General features: G+C 40.6%; 1 protein-coding gene across 17 annotated transcripts in view; it reads right to left on the reverse strand.

Moving 5' to 3' along the window:
* ADGRL3 (adhesion G protein-coupled receptor L3) overlaps positions 1-23,165 on the reverse strand; it is a 388,836-nt gene that overhangs the window by 209,634 nt on the left and 156,037 nt on the right. For all 17 annotated transcript variants that reach the window (XM_067464127.1, XM_067464130.1, XM_067464131.1 and 14 more), the window contains one exon: positions 16,862-16,942. In XM_067464127.1, coding sequence (XP_067320228.1) covers positions 16,862-16,942 — 81 coding nt within the window. The remainder of the gene's footprint in view (positions 1-16,861; positions 16,943-23,165) is intronic.

Genomic DNA, 23,165 nt, shown 5'->3' on the forward strand with positions numbered 1-23,165 from the left:
AGTAAACACTTCAGGCAAGATTAATTTCATTTCAAAAACCCTTTTGATAGAAGTGTAACTCAAAAGTATTTCATGAAGACCCAAGATCATGCTAACAATATATGCCCAAATTTCATTTGCTCATTTATGGGATTTAAAACCATCTTAATTATACGGATAAACAGCCTGAATAATTTACATATAAATGGTTTTCACTCTAGCTACATTCTATAGTACAGAATACGAATTCAAATGCCAAAAGTTGTGTGATAAATTCACAGTATAACAGTTTTTGTAATATTAAGTAATGTGCGGCACAATTTTATCATCCTTACATTATTATCATTATTTTGTTTTCCTGCTTTTGTTTTCTGTCAATTTATTATATTTGGAAATCATTCTTTTTTATGTTCAGGGCTCTTTTTTTACCATGCCTCAACCATATTATGTATTTTATAGAAATATGTTTTAATATGTATGTATCAAAGAATCAAAGAGTTGGAAGAGACCTCATGGGTCATCCAGTCCAACCCCCTGCCAAGAAGCAGGAATATTGCATTCAAATCACCCCTGACAGATGGCCATCCAGTCTCTGTTTAAAAGCTTCCAAAGAAGGAGCCTCCACCACACTCCGGGGCAGAGAGTTCCACTGCTGAACGGCTCGCACAGTCAGGAAGTTCTTCCTCATGTTCAGATGGAATCTCCTTTTTTGTAGTTTGAAGCCATTGTTCCGCGTCCTAGTCTCCAAGGAAGCAGAAAACAAGCTTGCTCCCTCCTCCCTGTGGCTTCCTCTCACATATTTATACATGGCTATCATATCTCCTCTCAGCCTTCTCTTCTTCAGGCTAAATATGCCCAGCTCCTTAAGCCGCTCCTCGTAGGGCTTGTTCTCCAGACCCTTGATCATTTTAGTCGCCCTCCTCTGGACACATTCCAGCTTGTAAATATCTTTCTTGAATTGTGGTGCTCAGAATGTAGGCTCCCTCCCTCCTGGCTTTCCTAAAGAAATTAAAGGAATGGTTTTGGGACTGGGCTTTCAGGCAATAGATGTAGCAGCACTTTAGAGGAACATGACTGGAATGACGATATGGCTGACGAGATTGTTTTACTGTTTTAATGATTGCTTATGTATTGTTTTAACTATGAATTGTGTCCAATTGTGATTTTATTATTGTAATTGTCATGTAGCAGCCTCGTAACGGGGCACATTGAAAGCCGTCCTGAGTCCCCCTTCGGAGGTTGAGAAATGATGAGATGCAAATACGGGAAATAAATAAATAAATTTATAGAAATACATTTTAACTTGTGTATTTATAGAATCTTTACAATGTTTATGTGTTTTAACTATGCTGTAACTATGCTGTAATTTTAATATTTATTTCTCGTGTCAGGGGCGCCAGTCAATTGTATTACATTTCTAACAGAACAATGCAAACAAACAGAAAATACAAAATCTGTGAATTTGGTCGTTGATTAAATGTCCTTTGACCAGTATCTGGCCACTTAGAGTGCTTCTGGTGTTACCGCAAGAAGGTCCTCCATGGTGCATGTGGCTGGGCTCGGGTTGCATTGCAGCAGGTGGTCAGTAGTTTGCTCCTCTCCACACTCGCATGTCGTGGATTCCACTTTGTAGCCCCATTTCTGAAGGTTGGCTCTGCATCTCGTGGTGTCAGAGCACAATCTGTTCAACGCCTTCCAAGTCACCCAATCCTCTGTGTGCCCAGGGGGGAGTTTCTCATTTGGTATCAGCCATTGGTTGAGGTTCTGGGTTTGAGCCTGCCACTTTTGGACTCTCGCTTGCTGAGGTGTTCCAGCGAGTGTCTCTGTAGATCTTAGGAAACTATGTCTGGATTTAAGTCGTTGACGTGCTGGCTGATACCCAAACAGGGGATGAGCTGGAGATGTCTCTGCCTTGGTCCTTTCACTATTGGCTGCCACTTCCCGGCGGATGTCAGGTGGTGCGATACTGGCTAGACAGTGTAATTTCTCCAGTGGTGTAGGGCGCAGACACCCCGTGATAATGCGGCATGTCTCATTAAGAGCCACATCCACTGTTTTAGTGTGGTGAGATGTGTTCCACACTGGGCATGCATACTCAGCAGCAGAGTAGCACAGCGCAAGGGCAGATGTCTTCACTGTATCTGGTTGTGATCCCCAGGTTGTGCCAGTCAGCTTTCATATGATATTGTTTCTAGCACCCACTTTTTGCTTGATGTTCAGGCAATGCTTCTTGTAGGCATTTTAATGAACAGATATAATTTTTAAAACACTATTCATATGGCATGTATTTTTAGTGATCTTTTCTTTTTTTGATGTATCTAAATTATTTTTAGGCTGCTCCTATAAAATTTTCAGTCTCAAATAGAAGCTACCTTTATCCTCCAGAGAACAATATTTTATGCAACACATTTTAAAATACTGATTTTTTAAAAAATATCTTCTCTCTCCTGGGGAACTTGTATAAAAAGGCAAGATTGTGACAACACCGAAGGATAAGTAGAGTTACTAAGGAGTTGTGATGCTTGTAAAACTAGTGGGATCAAATAAAGCAGTGGTTCTCAACCTGGTGTCTCCAGATGTTTTTGGCCTTCAACTCCCAGAAATCCTAACAGCTAGTAAACTGGCTGGGGTTTCTGGGAGTTGTAGGCCAAAAACATCTGGGGACCCCAGGTTGAGAACCACTGAACTAAAGGGTCACTAACCATGCTCTCTTTAGCATTACACTGGAGTCTACACCCCTGGTTTCTGCTCCCTCAACAGGCCAGAATCTAACAGAAAATTCGTTGATGATGATAATGATGCCCCCAGAACTAGGTGAAAACACCACATGCATACACAGAGGCATATTTTTAATTGATGCTCCATTTTGGACCAGCCGAGGTCAGGATGGAGGGCCCCACTGGCATTTCAGCTTAAAATGAAGAAGTCCAGAGGAAAAATATGTTATACTCTGAAAAAGAACCAGCTGTCTTTTCAAATGTAGGTGAAAGGACTTCGTTTACATAGAGATTTTTACACCCACTATTATGATTATATGTCATTTTTTTATTTGAGTATCTGAGATAAGCATGCACAGTATGATCTAAGACAATGTATCTATTTTTATATTGAGCAGTGTAATGATATTTTGCATATATCCAATCAAGAAGCGTGTATGGTAATAAAAGATAAACTCAAAACAATCAAGATCTGTTCAAACTTGCAAGTTTGGCTAATTGGCTTTTTTGAAGGTGACCTCACAGTTGGCCCCTTTTGGCAGATTTTCTAATAAAAGCTGTTGAGTTATTTCATATTCTTGGTGTGGTTTTCTGTGCACCGTTTGAGCAACAGCAATAGCTTGTCGGAAGAGCAATACGCCAGTGTTCTGAGTTTGGGTGTTATGTTAAATAAACTAGAGATTAAGTCTTCATAATTAAACCAGGCCATACATTCTCCATATGTTGCCCTTTGTTTCTGACTACAGATCCCAGAATTGCCGGCTATTGGTCATTGTGATGTTACTCACTAGGCCTGTGCAAGAGACTGTAGACAGGACGTATATTCTGTGTGCCCAACGGGACGCCGGGGCTGCCTCAGATGAGAAGCCTTAGGATTTCCTTAAACAAAGTCTTTAAATTGCTTAAAGGTTGAACAAAGTTTTTTTATTGTTGTGAAGGTCTTCAATAAATCACAACTATTTCAAGGCTTTCTTAACCAATTGGTGGCTTTCTCAATCTTGTCCACAAGGGACAGGCAACTATCTTCATAAACTGTTTCTTCGCTATTGGGGAAATCCTTAACCTCTATTTATTTATTTATTTATTCAGGGTACTTTTACCCCGCCCTTCTCAACCCCCGAGGGGGGACTCAGGGCAGCTTACAAAAAGGCAAAATTCGATGCCGACACAAAATACATATATTAAAATATATCTGGGCAGTCTATCTTAGGCCTTGCTGGCGTGGGACCCCTACACCCGGTACCAACTGCTTCTGGCTGCCGCGAGTGGCCCTTACCAGACGGAGTCCTTTGTAGACTTTCAGTTCCCAGCAATGGCTGGCTGTAGCGCTGTGGAGCTGGATCCCTTCAGTAAAAGGAGCTATAAGGCTGTAAATTCCCAGCAAAGGCTATGCTGCGACTGTATTCCCCCAGCCAAGCTGTAAAAGACGAAGCTTTCTATATGAGGACCTGATTTTACGTCCTGTACGAAGACTTCTCTGTGTGGACAGAGCTAAAATGGCTCCTTTTCCCTCCCAAAACCCAAAAGGGGGCGGAACTAGAGAACCTAATGATGACTGAGGGGTCATTGGCCCAATAACTGCAAATTAAGGAAAGCCACCTAATTGTAAAATGCATAGAACTTTAGAAAACATGCAAACACACAACAAAGGAAAGATTTGATCTGATCATGCAAACACTCAACAAAGGAAAGATAAGTTAGAGCTCCTGGTACAGCCGTGCCAGAACAGTCATGCTGAGTAGAACTGATGTGATAGTAGGGGGTTGAAGTTCAAACATGGGGGGGAAGGGATTGGAGAAGGCTGGCTTAGGCTGTGTCTACACTGCCATGTAATGCAGTGTGAGAAATGCATTAGCCTGGTGCATCCATGCAACACACACAGGCAAATGTGATTGACTGGACCCAAGGTTAAAAATTCTGCAGCAAGTGTTGGATCTTTCCTGGTGTTGTTACCCAGATCACAGTGCCAGATCCAGGAATGTGTCCTCACAGCCATCCTATGTGCTCCTGGCTCAGGTGATAGGTTTTTGATATGAGGTCATCGAGCATGAAGAATCATAAAATCTTAAATGATGGAAGGGATCATGCAGGACAACCCCCTGCTCAATGTAGGATCTTCACTAAAAGCATCTCCAATTTCCTTTTGAAGATATCCAGAGAAGGAGAACATCTCTCTAGGAAACTGTTAAACCGCTCTTACTGTCAAGCTTCTTCAAATGCAGAAATAGGTAACTGAAAGATGCCCTTCCAACCTCTATTGAAAGATCCCCACACAGGGGGAATCCTTTCCATTGATGAACAGCTCTTACATTGAAAAAAGAAGCTCTTCCTAATGTAAACATGTAATCTCTTTTCTTGTAATTTCAATCCCTTACTTGTGTTCTAACTTTTGCAGGAGAATAAATGGGTTTTCTCTTCCTTCTACATGACGTCAGATATTTAAAGATAGCTACCATGTCACGTCTCAATCCTCTCTTTTGCAAGGCAAGCATCTCCAGCTGCTCAAGGACTCATCTACACTGGCCACATACGCTGGAGCTGATCTCGAGTCAGGTACTCCAGATCAGCACTGGGAAAATCTGTGCAGCTAGTTGTTTAGTTGGCTCACACTCATTGTGCCATCCACCCAGACGCTATAAAAAAAACGACATGCTTCTATATCTGAGCGAACTGTGGGTATCTTTCTTGAGAAGCTTGAGATACTCAGAAACTGAGGCTATTACTGGTTTTAAACATCAAAAAATGATATTTATTCAAAGTCCTTGCAGACTTGGCACAGCCTATCAAAGTTACAAACAAACAGTCAATAGATGAAAAGTCAACTCTTCTCCTCCAGTCACTGAGTTGACTTTTCCCCAGATGGCAGAGAAGATCCTGGAATCTTTTCACCCTAACCCTAAGCTGTTGTGGTTAGAAAAAAGCAGGTTTTTCCCCCTATCTATAGCTTAAGGTTAGTTCTGGAGACAAAGCAGTGAAATTTCTCTATAACTATATAACTCAATCTTCTCAATTAAGCTTATCTATCTATAATATCTCAATATAGCTTAATATTCAATTGCTCAATATATCTCAATATATCTCAATATAGCTTAATAGTTATCTATAACTCAATATAGCTCAATACTCAATTACTATCTATATTAACTCAATATAGTTTTTGCAATGGTTTTTCCAAAGCTACCTGCCTGACCATCAGCACGTCTGAAGTCTTTCCTCTAAACTGAAGGAGGCAGGGGAGATTCCAAAATGGAGATCTCAAGCCCAGGAGAAGGGGCGGTCTCTAAACCCAAAGAGCTGCTCTCTAGGCCAATAGTTGCAACGAGGCCTGCAGACTGGCTTTCCAGCCCCTGAAACTGTTAACTTTCAGGGCTCTTGCAGAGTTGCTGCAGCCCTGGGAGAAAATGCAAGGGGGAGCAACTTCAAGCAACTGTAAGGTAAGGCAAACCAGTCTCCTGGGAGACAGAACACCCATTGCTGCCACTATTAGGCACAAAAGTCCTGGTGGTCATCCATTGTTGCATATTCTGACACTGATCAGAAGGCCAGAGTGATGGGGAAAGGAGGGGTGAGAGGAATTGCCTCCTCCTTTCCTGCCTTCTCTGATAGCTGCAGCACCCTAGCCAATATCACAATTTTGCATCTGGTGGTTGCCACTAAGCTGAGGACACAATGAGAATCCTCCATTGTGCATGTGGCAGGACTCAGACCTGAGGATCACAACCAAGTACAATGAAGACATCTGCCCTTGCACTTTGCTACTCTGGTGTGACCTCCTGAAAGCTGTGCCTTGCAGTGTTACCAGTTCCCACAGGGACCAAAAGAAAGGGGTAATTGGTGGGCTAACCAAACCTTGTCAGTCTTTCTCTTACATCATGGATTTTTCCCTAGGAAGATAGCACACCTCTCACATCATCTTGTCAGGACTGCAAATACTTGCTGTTCCCCTCAGCAAGTAAACTGCTACTATCACCACACGTCTCCTCTGAGGGGCCATTCCATGTGCTGCACAATCTCTGAATACTGACGCTGTTCCTCTTCTTCATGCTGTTTATCATCAGTTTCAACAAACATCAGATGGTTGAAGTCTGCCATTACTACTCTCTCTCTCTTTGCCTTTTGAATATTTGTTTTGTTTTAAGCAGGATCAACGAAATCAAGGAATTTATGGACCTTCTCAATCACTGGAAATGTCTAGTGACCTTCCTAGTTGACTGAATGATAGTTTTCTCAATATTTTGAAAAGAGTTAATGTATGATGACCTTCTAAGCATTTCCAGAATTGTCTCACCCTGGTCATTCCACAGATATATAAACCCTTTTTCCTAGTTCTAACAGACCTCACTACCTCTGAGGATGCTTGCCATAGATGCAGGCGAAATGTCAGGAGAGAATGCCTCTAGACCATGGCCGAAAAAACCTACAACATTTCCAGAATTACTGCATGCAAGGGTGTGTAGACCTATCAGGGCATAAAAAGCATTCTATACAACTGAAGTTTTGAGTTGAATTAAATAAATCTTGTGTCAATCTTTTTTTTTTTTTTGCACTTCTTTGCACTTCACAAACACGAGGTACATTCTTTTTAGCCAAAAAGTAAATATATAGTACTAGAACTGGAGAAATCATAGAAGTTCGACCCCTCCTCAATATGATATCCTTTCAAATATTTAAATATCCCCACTCAATTGTCTCTTCTCCAAGCTTGATATACTCAGCTCCCTAACCAGTCTTCATATGGCTTAGCTCCCAGAACTTTGACCCTTTTGGTCAACCATATTATCATAGAGTTGGAAGAGACGACAAGGACCATGCAGGAACATACAATCAACACAACTGACACATGACGATCTAGTTTCTGTGTAAAAACCTCTAGAGAAGGAGGATAAATTATCAGAATCCTGGCAACAGGCCAATATAACTGTAATGTCCAAGAATGAGTTTTTTCTTTTCTTTTTTCTTTTTGCCAAAGAGGCAGTTAAATGACATTAATAGGAGCACTGTAAAAATTCTGGAATGCTACAAGGCCCATAATGAAAAACAGGTTGCTTTGATATGGAAAGGGCATTTGACAACATGTCTTGGCCATTTATATGGGATGGGATGACCTGAGGAACATGAAATCCAGGAAAAAAAAACTTTCAAGAATGGATTAAACAGTTTATGACAAAAAGTGGTCAAAGTTTGCAGACGACACCAAATTGGGAGGAATAGCCAATACTCCAGAGGACAGGAGCAGAATTCAAAACGATCTTGACAGATTAGAGAGATGGGCCAAAACTAACAAAATGAAGTTCAACAGTGAAAAATGCAAGATACTCCACTTAGGCAGAAAAAAAGAAATGCAAAGATTCAGAATGGGGGACAATGCCTGGCTCGAGAGCAGTACGTGTGAAAAAGATCTTGGAGTCCTCCTGGACAACAAGTTAAACATGAGCCAACAATGTGACGTGGCGGCAAAAAAGCCAATGGGATTTTGGCCTGCATCAATAGGAGCATAGTGTCTAGATCTAGGGAAGTAATGCTACCTGTCTATTCTGCTTTGGTTAGACCACACCTGGAATATTGTGTCCAATTCTGGGCACCACAATTCAAGAGAGATATTGACAAGCTGGAATGTGTCCAGAGGAGGGCAACTAAAACTATCAAGGGTCTGGAGAACAAGCCCTATGAGGAGCGGCTTAGGGAACTGGGCATGTTTAGCCTGAAGAAGAGAAGGCTGAGAGGAGATATGATAGCCATGTATAAATATGTGAGAGGAAGCCACAGGGAGGAGGGAGCAAGCTTGTTTTCTGCTTCCTTGGAGACTATGACGCGGAACAATGGCTTCAAACTACAAGAGAGGAGATTTCATCTGAACATGAACCATTCAGCAGTGGAACTCTCTGCCCCGGAGTGTGGTGGAGGCTCCTTCTTTGGAAGCTTTTAAGCAGAGGCTGGATGGCCATCTGTCAGGGGTGATTTGAATGCAATATTCCTGGTTCTTGGCAGGGGGTTGGACTGGATGGTCCATGAGGTCTCTTCCAACTCTTTGATTCTATGATTCTATAAAAATTTTGAATTGAGTAAACCATGCAAAATAAAGAAATGTACCAAGCAAGGATGTCATCTTTCGCCATTGCCTTTTACATGGTGAAAGAGGTATCAAATAGAGAAATTAGAGCTGAAACGGGCATAAAAGGGATATATCAAGGAGCAAAGTTAACAGCATTACTATTTAGCTCTTGAACACTATCCTGAAGGAGTATGGAGAACTGTCAGGGTTTGATATTAACAGGAATAAAACTGTTATTCTGACTAATCATATGAACAAAAAAACTTCTTGTCAAAAAAAGTTTTCCAGATTTTTTTTAAAAAAATGACTTGAAAAATTTCCCAGAGCTGCACAATGACGTTTAGAATGAACTGTATTTTCGTGTGATATCACAGGACATCTAAACGAATTTAATTTCCTTTGAAGCTTTAATTTAAACCTTCAAAGGAAAAGTTAACTTATTTTTTTAAATGCTTACAGAAGTAATGACTTTCAAAATGGAACTGATGCTATTCAAAAGCCAACTGTCAAAAAGAGAAATGTGCTACTTTACTACACGAATGAAAACTATACCATTGTGTAAGCATCGGAATAGGAGAAAAATATTTAAACAGCATTGAACTTTTGATCCAAAACTTTGACAGAGAATACTGACACTTTTCAAAGAAAATAATATTAACTTTAAGTTGAATGAAGAACCTTTCTCTGTGGATCCACAGGAACTACCTGCACATTGACAGGTAGAGGTTACTGAATTTTAGTGCTCAACAATTTATTGGCATAAACACAGAGATATCAGCCTTCAAGACTTTTACAAGAGTTTGGACAAGAGAAAGTATAAAAATCCGCAAGAGGGTGTTTTACAGGTTTTCAATGCATTTGCGAGTACTTACATATAAGAAAAAAATCTTTATTATGAACCTGAATATAAACAATCAACCATCAACTCTAATCAATGAACACTTGGAAGATATTATGAAACTATCAATTTCAAAAAGGATTGTGGAGTACGATAAACTGATTGCTGACAAAAAGTGTAATACATCCCATCCCATGTAAACATTAAGGAAACCTAAAAAAATGTATTCAAACTTATAACACTTTGCAAAATATTTTTAAAATATTAATGTGACTCCATAATAAATAAAAATCTTAAGTAATAAATGTAATTAATTGAATTTCCCCATTCTTTTAATATAGTTTATTCGCAAAATAGTTAATTAGTTAATAATTAATTATACCTTTACTTAGAAAGTTAATACCTTTACTAAGAAAACACAACATAAAATAATGACAAAATGTTATCGAATTCCACATCAATTGGTCCAAATAAGGAAAAACACATCAAAATTGTTGTTGTAGTACAGTGTGCTGATCAAGCTACAACTTGTAGTAGAAGGGGAAAGAGAGCTGCTCAGGTGCTGGAACAAGAGCAGCAAAGGAAGTGAATTAGGGAGATATTCATGACACCTACAGATACTGAGTCGTTCGAAGGTTTCACAGACTCTGAGATGGAGGAGGAAGGAGATGGGAGTAGAGGTTTAAAACAGGCTACTTGGGAGCAAGAGTCAGATGAAGAACGGGAAAGGAAGCGGATCCGTGAAATACTTCATGCTCCAACTGAGGAGGAAGACGTCATGGGGTTTTCAGGGAGTGATGGGACTGAGAGTGATAACAGAGAGGATGGGCTAGACTGGACCCGTGTACAGGAGATCAGGGATATCTATACTCAACCCACATCAAGTGATGAGTTTGAAGGATTTTCAGGAGACTGGCAACCTGGTAATACATGGGGTGATCTAAGTTGATAGGCGCTGGAAAAGTTGGAGGGACGGGCGGTGGCGAGCAGCTGTGGAGGCTAAAGCACCTGAGAGTGATGAAGACAGAGTTCATCATCTGATAATGAATTATAGGATAAAAGAAGGTATCAAACTTCGGGGACTTTGCAGTAGGCAAAGTTGTATTTGGGCTTGGACTTTGTTGTTGCCATTATTTTCGCCTTGGGTCCTGGGACTGCAGATCGCTGTGTTTCCGTGCTTCTACTGACTGAAATCCTGTAAGTGCTGGCTTCTACTTCCTTGCTGACTCCGGGTTGTTTTTGGACGACAACATCGCATTTTGGACTTAAACTTCTACTTTTGGATGTGCCTCGACTTTGGACTGTTTCCTGACTACGTTTTTGCTTGCTCTCGCCTTGCTACCTTGTGTTTTGTTTATCTTGCAATTTTGAAGCAGTTTGCTTGAACTTTCTGTTATACCGGATTGTATTCCAGTATAATCCGGGTTATTTTTCAAGTTGTGTTTTTTGCATAGCAGTTTGCTACAGACTTTGCTTTCTTGCTAGAGACACTGAGTTAAGTGTTTCTAAACTATTTTTGTTACATCAATAAACTTTGTTTGGACCTTTTACTTGTGTTTGGCTCCTTTAAGGCTTCTGGTTCACGACAATTGTATTAGCATAAGTGTGGTGGAATTGAAAGGTTTATCCATATGCGAAAAGCTACAAAAACTTGTATTATCCATATGCAAAAAGCTACAAAAACTTTAATTTAAAAACTAAAAACAAAATAGAGGAAACATTAGGGATAAAAATAGATTTGAACAAAAAATTATTTACTCAGAAAATAGAAGGTAAAGGTAGAAATAAAGAATTGGTCAAAAATGTAAAATACATGTAAAATACCCAAGCAACAGTAGCCTTAGGTTGAAAAGAGCACAGGAAATGGGAATTTAAAAAATGGTATGAATACTTAGATTATATGCTCCAAGATGACAGGAGAAAGAGAATTAAATATATGATTGGACATCCTAAGGAGAACTGGGAGTTGAAATGGAAAGGGCTTGCAGCCAGAGTAAAAGGGGAAAAAAGATACAAGGAATTGAATCGGACAATCTTCATGACTGAACAAATAAAACAATGCATAAAGCAAAGGTACAACTGTTCCCAGAGAGAGGAAGGAAGACGAAAAATTGAATAGGTATAAGTAGTAGATAAGTATAGAAATATAAAGGCTAGGAAAATAGGAATCATCAGAATGTTATGAGAATATATGAGAATATATGGCTGGGGAAACAAGTGGAACTAAAGGCTTTGCTGAATTGTGAGTGTACTCGATGCCTGAACTCCCCAGCCATAGCTATTGGGCTAGGGCTGAAACTAGACAAGTTAGAGATCCCCATTGTATTTACTCTGCTAAATAGATTCCAGGACGGAGGGCACCCGGTGAAATAAAAAACAGACTTTGTAAAATGAGAATTGGAGAACATGAGGAGACTTTACAATTTTTTGTGACCCCCATGACTAAATACTATTTGATTTTAGGGATACAATGGCTAAGAAGTAGAAATCTGCAAATAAATTGGGAGACGGGAGTATTTCATTTTTTGGATGGAGTTTACTAACCCCTTGTGGGGAGTTGGAGCTGTTGCAATAAGTGTTCTGTTGCGCACTGGGCCTGTAAAGAATTTCCTTTAGAACAGGACGTGCAACCTTTGCCCAGAGGGAAACCAGGGGGCCCAAAGAGAAGTTCTCAGAGGTTTTCCACCACAAATAGTCTTTAGATGGCTTGTGAAGTATAACAAAGTCTTTTATTAACGAACAATCAAACAGTAACTTCTCTTGTCTTCAGAAAGTTAAACAAATGAATCCAGGCTTTTATGCAACTGGTAGCTTCCTAAACTTGCCCACGAAGGACAGGCAACTGTCTTCAATAACTTCTTCTTTACTTTAAAGGAAAATCCCTTTTTTAACTTCTCCCAGGCTGACGGTAATCTAACCCTTACTGATGTGGGCTCCGCTACCGGGTCGAACTGCTTCTCGAACGCCGAGTGGACCTACCAGTAAAGGCTTAGATGTTCTCCAGCTGGAGTTTTTTGGTCTTTAGGGCTGTTTCCCTGGAAAGTCTTTGGAGACTCTTAAAACTGTTCTCACCCGGAAATTCTTAAGGGTTGAAGCTTTTGTACAGAGGAAGCTTGCACACGTCCTGTACATTAGCTTTCCTTGCTGAGACTAACCAAAATGGTTATTTTCCTTCTCAGAGCCCTGAACAGGGGGCAGAACCAATGCTTAACAATGATGGACAGAAGGCCTGCCCTATAACTGCAAACTTTAACAGGAAGCCACCCTTCTGCAGAATCCCAAGCCTTGGGCTGCAAGCAAACACTTAATACAAAGCAAATAAAGTTGGAGCTTCTGGTACGGCTGTACCAGCACAGTAAGTCCTTGCACGATCAAGTATTTGTGTGAGAAGAAAAACCTTATGAGTAGTAACTATCTTGTTCAGCTGGCTAAGAAGTCAACCAGAAATCTTGTACCACACCCAAGGGGCTATAACTGTTTGAGTTTCTTTGAATACATTCTGGATCACCAGCATGGAGTTCCAGCTGATGCTGATGGAGAGATTCTGAAGGAGAGCTTCTGGAGAGCCTTTTCTCTGAGGAGACCCATGGACAAAGGTTTTGCTCTGGGGAGCATTTTGGAGAAGCTACTCTGAAGGAGGCTATGGTGAAATAGCTATTTACTTCAAGGTTTATTTTGATCTCTCATTTGCTGTAAGATGAAGATGACTTATTTTATGTTTCTTACAAAGACTGTATAAATATGTTGCACTGCTGATTTTTGTATGCAACATTGCCAGTTTTGTTTCATCTCTGCAAAGTAAAGATTTTTCTGCTCACTTTTACTATTGGTCTGTGAGTCTTTTGCATTTGGGCTTTGGGCACTGGGACATCTGGCTAAAACACGCGCCGCTTAACAGGAGCAACTCAAAGGAAGAAATAGCAGAGATCTCCATTCAACCATCAGTACAAAATACCAGCAGTTTATCAAAGACTTGGCTGAGATAGTCTTGCCTCTCACAGACCTTTTAAAAAAACAAAGGAAAAGACGAGACGAATAAAGTAAAAGTTCAGGGGCTAAATCAACTTAGACTCCAGCTTGTCAGCAGGTTTTAAACGGAAATTGTTTACAAAGCATCCAGTATTGGCTCACCCTAATCCAAACTGACCTTTTGTAGTCCATTGTGACTCCTTAAACAATACGGGACAGCATTGTTGTTGTTGTTGTTGTTGTTTTAAAACAAACCCAGAGGGAAATTTTTTACTGTGTGCATACTTGTCCAAAAAGTTCTTGGATGCTGAGAGGAAATGGCATGTGTGGGGATTTTTTCCCTCAAAAACCAGAACTTTAGATTTCCTGAAATTGATTTTTTAGATTATTCTGTGAGCAATAATTTAGAAATTCACTTAGTAGGTAATTTAGTCCTGCCCTGAAACATGAGATAATAGCATCATCATCAGTATAGAGCAATAACATAAATCTCCTTGTTCTGAACTTGGGAAAATGCCCATTGAGATCCAATAGAGTTTCTTCCAGATATTTTGTGTGTGTGTGAGGAGCGACTTGAGAAATTGCAAGTCGCTTCTGGTGGGGAGAATATCCCTGGGAGTTCCATAGGCACCATGAGAAGGCCCAGTTTTTCCCATAATTTATTTCTGGAGATGGAATCAAATGCTGATTTCAAGTTCATGAAGGCCACAAACAGCTTATCCTGTAATAATTTGATGTATTTCTCAGAAAGATTAGAAAGCACTAAGCAATGATCAATAGTTGAATAATTGTGTCTTGATAATTGTGTTATTTGACTCCAAGAGGGAAGACACAGATAATGTGCATAGATTTTTCCCATTATTAAAAGCAGGGTAATTGGTCTATAGTTCTCTGGTTCACTGGGTGGCCCTTTCTTATACATGGGTGCCATGATGGCTTGCTTCCAACTAGCAGGAATTTTGCCTGTGCTATTGATCTTATTAAATAGGGCAGCTAGCAACGGTGCCCACCAGTGTTGATTTGTTTTAATGAGTTCAGAGGGATGTGGTCAATACCCAAGGCTTTTCCATTCTTAAGCTGGTGAATTAAGTCAAGGACAGTGTCAACAGATACTGGGTCCCAAACAGAAGAGTCCAGAAAATTGACATGTGGTCTTTCTCAGAATCTGGTTTAAGGCAGCTAATCTCTGTAAAGACAGTTCTAAAATGATCTTCCCATACCTGTACTAGAATTACACAACTTGGAGCTCTAGGTGAAACTGAGATAAGATATAAAAAGGACATTACAAGAAATGGGAAAATTCAGAAATGGGAAAATTCAGAAATCACCAAAGAAGTATTCAAATTATTGTTGAAGGCTTTCATGGCCGGAATCACTGGGTTGTTGTAGCTAATTTCTACATAGAACACTTTGAAAAACATGCCCTGGAGACAGCAACAAAAAAACCCATGATATGGTTCAGATATGTGAATGACATTTTCACAATTTGGAGCCATGGAGAAGAAGAACTCAACAGGTTCCTGGACCATCTTAACAGCATCCACCCAAACATCCAATTCACCATGGAAAAAGAAAATGAAGGAAGACTGCCTTTTCTAGATGTCCTAATCATCTTCAAACCAGATCAACAACTGGGTCACACCGTTTACAGAAAACCCACACACAGAGATAGATATCTACATAAAAACTCCAACCATCACCCAAGTCAAAAAAGAAGCACAATTAAAGCCTTGGCAGACCGTGCAAAAAGAATCTGCAAACCCCACCTCCTCCAAGATGAACTGAACCACCTCAACTGGGCTCTACAGGCCAAAGGATACTCCACCTCAGACATCAGAAGAGCTGCAAGACCAAGAACAAGCCACGAGAGTCAAGATGAAGATCCACCCAGAGGAAAAGTGTTCCTGCCATACATCAAGGGAACCACTGACCACATAGGGAAGCTGATGAGGAAACACAACATACAAACTATCTACAGACCCACCAAGAAAATCCAACAAATGCTACGTTCAGCAAAGGACAAGAGGGATCCTCTCACCTCTGCAGGAGTCTACCGTGTACCATGCAGCTGTGGACAAGTCTACATAGGGACCACCAAACGCAGCATTGCCCAAACACGAATCAAGGAACATGAAAGGCACTGCAGACTACTTCAACTAGAGAAATCAGCCATAGCAGAGCACCTGATGAACCAGCCTGGACCCAGCATATTATTTGAGAACACAGAAATGCTGGACCACACCAACAACCACCATGTCAGACTACACAGAGAAGCCACTGAAATACACAAGCGCGTGGACAATTTCAACAGAAAGGAAGAAACCATGAAAATGAACAAAATCTGGCTACCAGTATTAAAAAAACTCTAAAATTGCAACAGCACAACAACAGAGAGGAAGCAGGCAGGGACATCTAATTACCTCTCAACAAAAATTTGCTCCAGGCACAATCAGCCCATTGTATGCTAATCAAGGTGGTCAGTTGAAACATTCACACCAGCAGACAAGAGTCCTTTGTCCCACCCTGGTCATTCCACAGATATATAAACCCTTTTTCCTAGTTCCAACAGACCTCACTACCTCTGAGGATGTGTGCCATAGATGCAGGCCAAACGTCAGGAGAGAATGCCTCTAGACCATGGCCATACAGCCCGAAAAAACCGACAACAACCCAGTATTCAAATTTATGACCAGTATGTACAGTGGGAAAATGTGAAGAACAAGCTCAATCTTGCCAGAGACGTTAAAATTGATTTTTTTTTGTTTTTATTTGTTTGTTTATGGTTATCTAGAGGAAAAGGAAGAACAAGGGAAGCTCAGGAACATGTATGGAGAAGCTGACAAAATGAACAACTGGCAACCATCCTTGAGAATCCAAGATAATCAGAAGTTCCAGCAGATTGCAGGAAGACAACTGTTGCTCTAATATTCAAAAAGGGGAAGAAAGTGGGTCCAAGCAATTATCACTCACTCAACCAGAAAATCGTTATCTGGAAAGATTCTAGACCTGATTAATAAATAGATAGTCGTAAGCACTTTAAAAAGAATGTCATCATAACTAAAAACCACAGGGAGGCTTACCTGGTGATAGCGGGCAAACTCATGAAAATATTTAATATAATAACTATGGGGCAATTGTATGAAAAACTAACGTGTCCTAGTCTAATAAGCACTATTATCACTCAGACGGAATACTTTTCATGGGATCAACAGTTAATGAATACTCTGTGTCCTCTTTGTGGAGTATAAATAAACATAAACATCATAATAATACTTTCAGCACAGAACTATTATACTGCCAACTCACCTTTAAATGATTGTCTCTCAAGATCAGAGTCCAGATGAATTGGAGGAACAAGGTAAGAAACTTGACCATGATGTATCTGTCCTGTGAAAAAGAGAGAGTGGATGCATTTCTAGTATTCATACTCAGACTGATAAATATCATAATTCAGTATGTAAAAATGGTATTCCCGCAATTCATATTTTTCTTTTTTTCCTGCACTTCATCTCCCATCCAAATTGCTATGACAACTATACAAAGAAGTCGCTAACAGTGAACACTGGGGAATCTATACCCAACTGTTGGTCTGTTCGCAGCCTTGAACTGTGTAATGGGAAACTATACAGCAAAACCTACTAAATGTAAAATTACTCATGATGTTTGACCATCCTGCAGCCAGGGAGACTAGCTCATCTAGGGGACCACATCTATCACAACAAGTGACAAAGATAGGGCCGGATGATGAAAACATAGAAATTGTCCAAGATTTTCTGAATCTAATATGGTGGGTACATTATTTTATTTATTTATTTATTTATTTATTTACTTGCCATATTTATATACCACCCTTCTCAGCCCACAGTCGACTCAAGGCAGTTCATAAGGCAACAATTCAGTGCCTAACAACATCATAAAAATATTCAAAACAATTAAAAACATTGATATCTTTATATAAATAAAAATGTAATGTTTGTTTGTGGGATTAACAGAACTCAAAAACCAATGGACGAATTGACACCAAATTTGGACACAAGACACCTAACAACCCAATGCATGTCCTTCACTCAAAAAAATTTGATTTTGCCATTTGGGAGTTGTAGTTGCTGGGATTTATAGTTCACCTACAATCAAAGAGCATTCTGAACCCCACCGACGATAGAATTGGGCCAAACTTGGCACACAGTTCTCCCATGACCAACAGAAAATACTGGAAGGATTTGGTGGGCAGTGTCCTTTGGTTTTGGAGTTGTAGTTCACCTACATCCAGAGATCACTGTGGACTCAAACAATGATGGATCTGGACCAAACTCTACACAAATACTCAATCTGTCCAAATGTGAACACTGGTGGAGTTTGGGAAAAATAGTGTCTTGACATTTAGGAGTTGTAGTTCACCTACAATCACAGAGCATTCTGAACACCACCAACGATAGAATTGGGCCAAACCTCCCACACAGAACCTCCATGTGGACCACAGCATGTGGCAGGGGATGGCTAGTATAATATCAAAGCATAACAAATTCAGTAAACAAATCATTTTCGTCTCCTGGATAAAACGTAGTCCGATCTCATAATCCTATGTCTGTTACACTGCCTTTTCAAACTCTTGCTCAAACAGCCAAGTTTTGACTTTTTTGGAATGTTAAGAGGGAGGGGGCTGATCTAATGTCCCTAAGAAGGGCGTTCCATAACCAAGGAACCACCGCTGAGAAGGCCCTGTCTCTCGTCTTAATAAAAATAGGGATTGTAATCAGGAAATATGAAGTCTAGAATTATGTAATCACCGAATCTTAGAGTAGGAAGGGACTATAAAGGTCAACTAGTTCGTTTCCTGCCACATAAGGATTGTCTAACACCTTTGACAATAGGGACATTATCACACTAGTCAGTAAGTTGCATTGGAGGTGACCTAGACATGAATACAAAACATAGTTTACCTCATGATGCCATTTTAATCTTGTCCCAAACCAACCTTCAAGTCATGTCAAAGATGTATATTTAATGAAAACAATTTCACCCATTTTTGGCTTCTGAATGCACTTGTCTATCAGCTTTAGAACATGCATTTTATAATGCAGTGAGAGGAATCCAGTGTAACCACTCATTTTGGAGGATCTAACATCTGTTGTGAGCTATCCTTCTCAGCTGCAAAGATACATCACAGCCCTTTCTCCCTCACATTGTGATTGTTCTCCTTTTTAGTGGCAAAGAAAAACAACTCCCCCCCCCCACCATCATCCTAATCATTTCTTTTACTTTTAAAAATTTAAATGAAGAAACTACAATGGTTCTTGCCTGCAAGCCATTTTCCCTGTTAATTGAACATTTCCTTCTCTCAAAGCAATAATACTTTATAGAACTTCCCATTCATGTATTCTTTTACCTTGCTAAAAAAAGCTACAAAATTTTAAAGTGCATCTTTTGGTTACAGAATAAACACAATACCATACTACAATACAGAATAAACACAATACCTCATTGGAAAGCATATTAATAGAGCTTCAAAACGGTGAAAATAGGAGCATTCAGAGGGTGCACATCCTCAAACCTATGCACTCTAAAAGTTGCAAAATTCATATCTAAAACAAAAAGGGTATGAAGATGAGGACAATGTGGATAGGGAGGAACCATGTCCCTGCATATGTTGTAAAGTCAGCAAGCTCAGAGTGCATACAAAAAGAATTATGCGACAAGAAGAGGGGCTAGGCAGGCCAAGATGGATTTATCATGAGAGAACCCATTTTAGGAAATGTGGTGATATTGACCAAAACAGTTCTTCCTAATGTTTTGGTGGAATCTCTGGACCACACCTGGAATATTGTGTCCAATTCTGGGCACCACAATTCAAGATAGATATTGACAAGCTGGAAGGTGTCCAGAGGAGAGCGACTAAAATGATCAAGGGTCTGGAGAACAAGCCCTATGAGGAGCAGCTTAAAGCGCTGGGCATGTTTAGGCTGAAGAAGAGAAGGCTGAGAGGAAACATGATGAGGGTCATGTATAAAAATGTGAGAGTACGTCATAGGGAGGAGGGAGCAAACTTGTTTTCTCCTGCCCTGGAGACTAGGATGCAGAACAACGGCTTCAAACTTCAAGAAAGGAGATTCCACCTGAACTTTAGGAAGAACTTCCTGACTGTGAGAGCTGTTCAGCAGTGGAACTCTCTGCCCGGGAGTATGGTGGAGGCGCCTTCTTTGGAAGCTTTTAAGCAGAGGCTGTATGGCCATCTTGTCAGGGGTGCTTTTAATGCAATTTTCCTGCTTCTTAGCAGGGGGTTGGACTGGATGGCCCATGAGGTCTCTTCCAACTCTAGGATTCAATTATTCTTCTTTTGTAATTTGAATCAATTGCTGTATATTCTAAACAGAGGAGAAGCAGCGAACAAGTTTGCTACTTTATTTTACGACGGATATCATGTCATCTCTGACTCTTCTCTTCTAAAACTCTCTTAGGTTGTTTATCATAAGGCTTGGTTTCCATACCTTTGATCATTTTGGTCACCCAGCTTGTGAATATCATTCTGGAACCGTGGTACTTAGAATTGGACAAAGTATTCCAGGTGAAGTCTGACCAAAGCAGAATACTGTGGAACTATTATTTATCTCAGTCTGGACAACAGAATCCTTCATTTGCCTTTTTAGCCACTTCATCATACTGTTTGTGGTCTATAAAGACCCCTACATATTTTCACATGTATCCTTTCAAATCAGGTTATCACCTATCTTATTGCTATGTGTTTCATTTTTCCTTCTTGGAGTTAATTTTGTTAGTTCTATCCTGCTTCCAATTTTTCAATGTCATTTTGAATTGTGTTACTCTCCTTTGGAATATTAGCTACCACCACCCAAACCTGATGTTGCCTGCAAATTTGATAAGCATGTCTTCCATTCGGTAATCTAAGTTAAACATACCCTAACCCTAACCTGCTCCTCATAGGACTTGGCGTTCAAACACTGGATCATCAGTAGGTCAAAGCACCAATTTCTAGAGGGAGGCACACAGGAGCAAGATGCTTACATGAGTGCAGGACTCAGATTTCTGTTCCATTCTCTATTTATTTTCTATGTAATTCTGATAAAAATGAATGGTGAAAGAGCTTATTATTGGGTCCAATGCTATTCAACATCTGCCAAGAAAGCACACCCAAATGCCTGGGAGTCACTCTGGACTGTGCTCTTACCTACAAGAAGTACCGCCTGAACATCAAGCAAAAAGTGGGTGCTAGAAACAATGTCATACGAAAGCTGACTGGCACAACCTGGGGATCACAACCAGACACAGTGAAGACATCTGCCCTTGCGCTATGCTACTCTGCTGCTGAGTACACATGCCCAGTGTGGAACACATCTCACCACGCTAAAACAGTGGATGTGGCTTTTAATGAGACATGTCGCATTATCACGGGGTGTCTGCGCCCTACACCACTGGAGAAATTACACTGCTTAGCCGGTATTGCACCACCTGACATCCACCGGGAAGTAGCAGCCAATAGTGAAAGGACCAAGGCAGAGACAACTCCGGCTCATCCCCTGTTTGGGTATCAGCCAGCACGTCAACGACTTAAATCTAGAAATAGTTTTCTAAGATCTACAAAGACACTCGCTGGAACACCTCAGCAAGCGAGAGTCCAAAAGGGGCAGGCTCAAACCCAGAACCTCAACCAAATGAGAGACTCCCCCTTGGGCACACAGGAAACTGGGCGACTTGGAAGGCGCTGAACAGACTGCGCTCTGGCACCACGAGATGCAGAGCCAACCTTCAGAAATGGGGCCACAAAGTGGAATCCACGACATGCGAGTGTGGAGAAGAGCAAACCACTGACCACCTGCTGCAATGCACCCTGAGCCCTGCCACATGCACCATGGAGGACCTTCTTGCAGCAACACCAGAGGCACTCCCAAGTGGCCAGATACTGGTCAAAGGACATTTAATCAACCCACCCAGGGATTCAAAGATTTTATTAAAGCAAGAAAGAAGATGACACTGATAATAGACTTATCCAGCATTTGAAGAAGACCTCTACATGGAGGCAATGCCGGAAATGTAACTATAGAAAGACTACATTGCCACCAATTATTAACTTGACACTTTGAAGACTATGGGAAGTCTAGACACTGAGGACTGGGTTCAGGGTGATTTATATTTATGTATAATATGTTTTGGGCCCCCGGTGGCGTAGTGGGTTAAAGCACTGAGCTGCTGAGCTTGTTGATCGAAAGGTCGCAAGTTCGATTCCGGGGAACGGTGTGAGCTTCCGCTGTCAGCCCTAGCTTCTGCCAACCTAGTAGTTCGAAAACATGCAAATGTGAGTAGATCAATAGGTACTGCTCCGGCGGGAAGGTAACGGCGCTCCATGCAGTCATGCCGGCCACATGACCTTGGAGGTGTCTATGGACAACGCTGGCTCTTTGGCTTAGAAATGGAGATGAGCACCACACCCCAGAGTCAGACATGACTGGACTTAATGTCAGGGGACAACCATTACCTATAATATGTTTGTTTGTTTTTGCCCTCCTTTTCTCCCCTTTCTCTTTCTTTCGCTCTTTCCACTCTTTCTTTCTTTTACTTTATTTTATTTTCTACTTTCTATTTTAGTCTGTAAAAGAAAAACTTGCACAATAAAAAGTATATTTTAAAAAAGGACATTTAATCAACTACCAAACCTGCAAAATTGTGTATTTTGTCTGTTTTGTTCTGTTAGAAATGTAATACAGTTGACTGGTTGCCCTGACACGACAAATAAATCTGCCAAGAAGAAATAAATATTTTGAGTATTTGCATGCCTGCCTGCCATGTTTGGCCCTGGTTATACCAGAGAAAAGGTTTCCGAAGCAACAGAAGAGTCAAACAAAGTTCCAGTAAATTAACAGAATAGTCCTCATAGGCTAGAGGTATTAAGATACGTACACACAGACGTCAAATTGCAGTCCAAAGTCAATAAAGGCAACAGTCTGAAAACAGCAGAATCAGAAATACAAAACAGGAACCAAAATACAGCCGTCAAGGGCACAGTCCAAATTAACAAAGCTGATAATCCAAAGAGCATCAGAGTCCAGCTTCACACTATGAAAAAACAGACATTATCTTCTTTCTACAAGGCTCTACCTTGAGAGCCTTTTATCCTATGCTCTCAGGTGTTGTCTGAATAGAACATGTTTCTCTGCTAATTGTACAGGTCTGTAGGCTTGTCCATACTGTCATGTATTCAACAAGGGACTGTACTAAACTCTTCAAAAGTATGCTTTGATGTACTGACTTCTGCTTGATTTGAAGTGGTGGCTACTGCTGAAGGCTCCTCTTCTGCAATAACTAAGCTAGGCTGTGGGAGGTGGGGTGCTGCTGGAAACTTCTGGTCTCCAACTCCACCACCGATCCTTTCAGCAACCCCTCGTCTTCACCCTCAGAGCTGATCAGGACACTACCAGGTGATTTTTGCTGCTTCTTTGGCAGATAATTGTCAATTCTAGCATCAACAAGGATTTAAAGGAAGCGGTTTTTTTCTAATTTGCCAAACTTGCTGAAGAAGATGTAGCTTTATTTTGTATCAAAAGCATTGCATAAATTAGTAAAAAAAAATCTGATAAAAATACAGGGTGAGGCAGCATAA

The sequence above is a fragment of the Anolis sagrei genome, chromosome 2, assembly GCF_037176765.1.
Source record: "Anolis sagrei isolate rAnoSag1 chromosome 2, rAnoSag1.mat, whole genome shotgun sequence".
Classification (NCBI taxonomy): Eukaryota; Metazoa; Chordata; class Lepidosauria; order Squamata; family Dactyloidae; genus Anolis; species Anolis sagrei.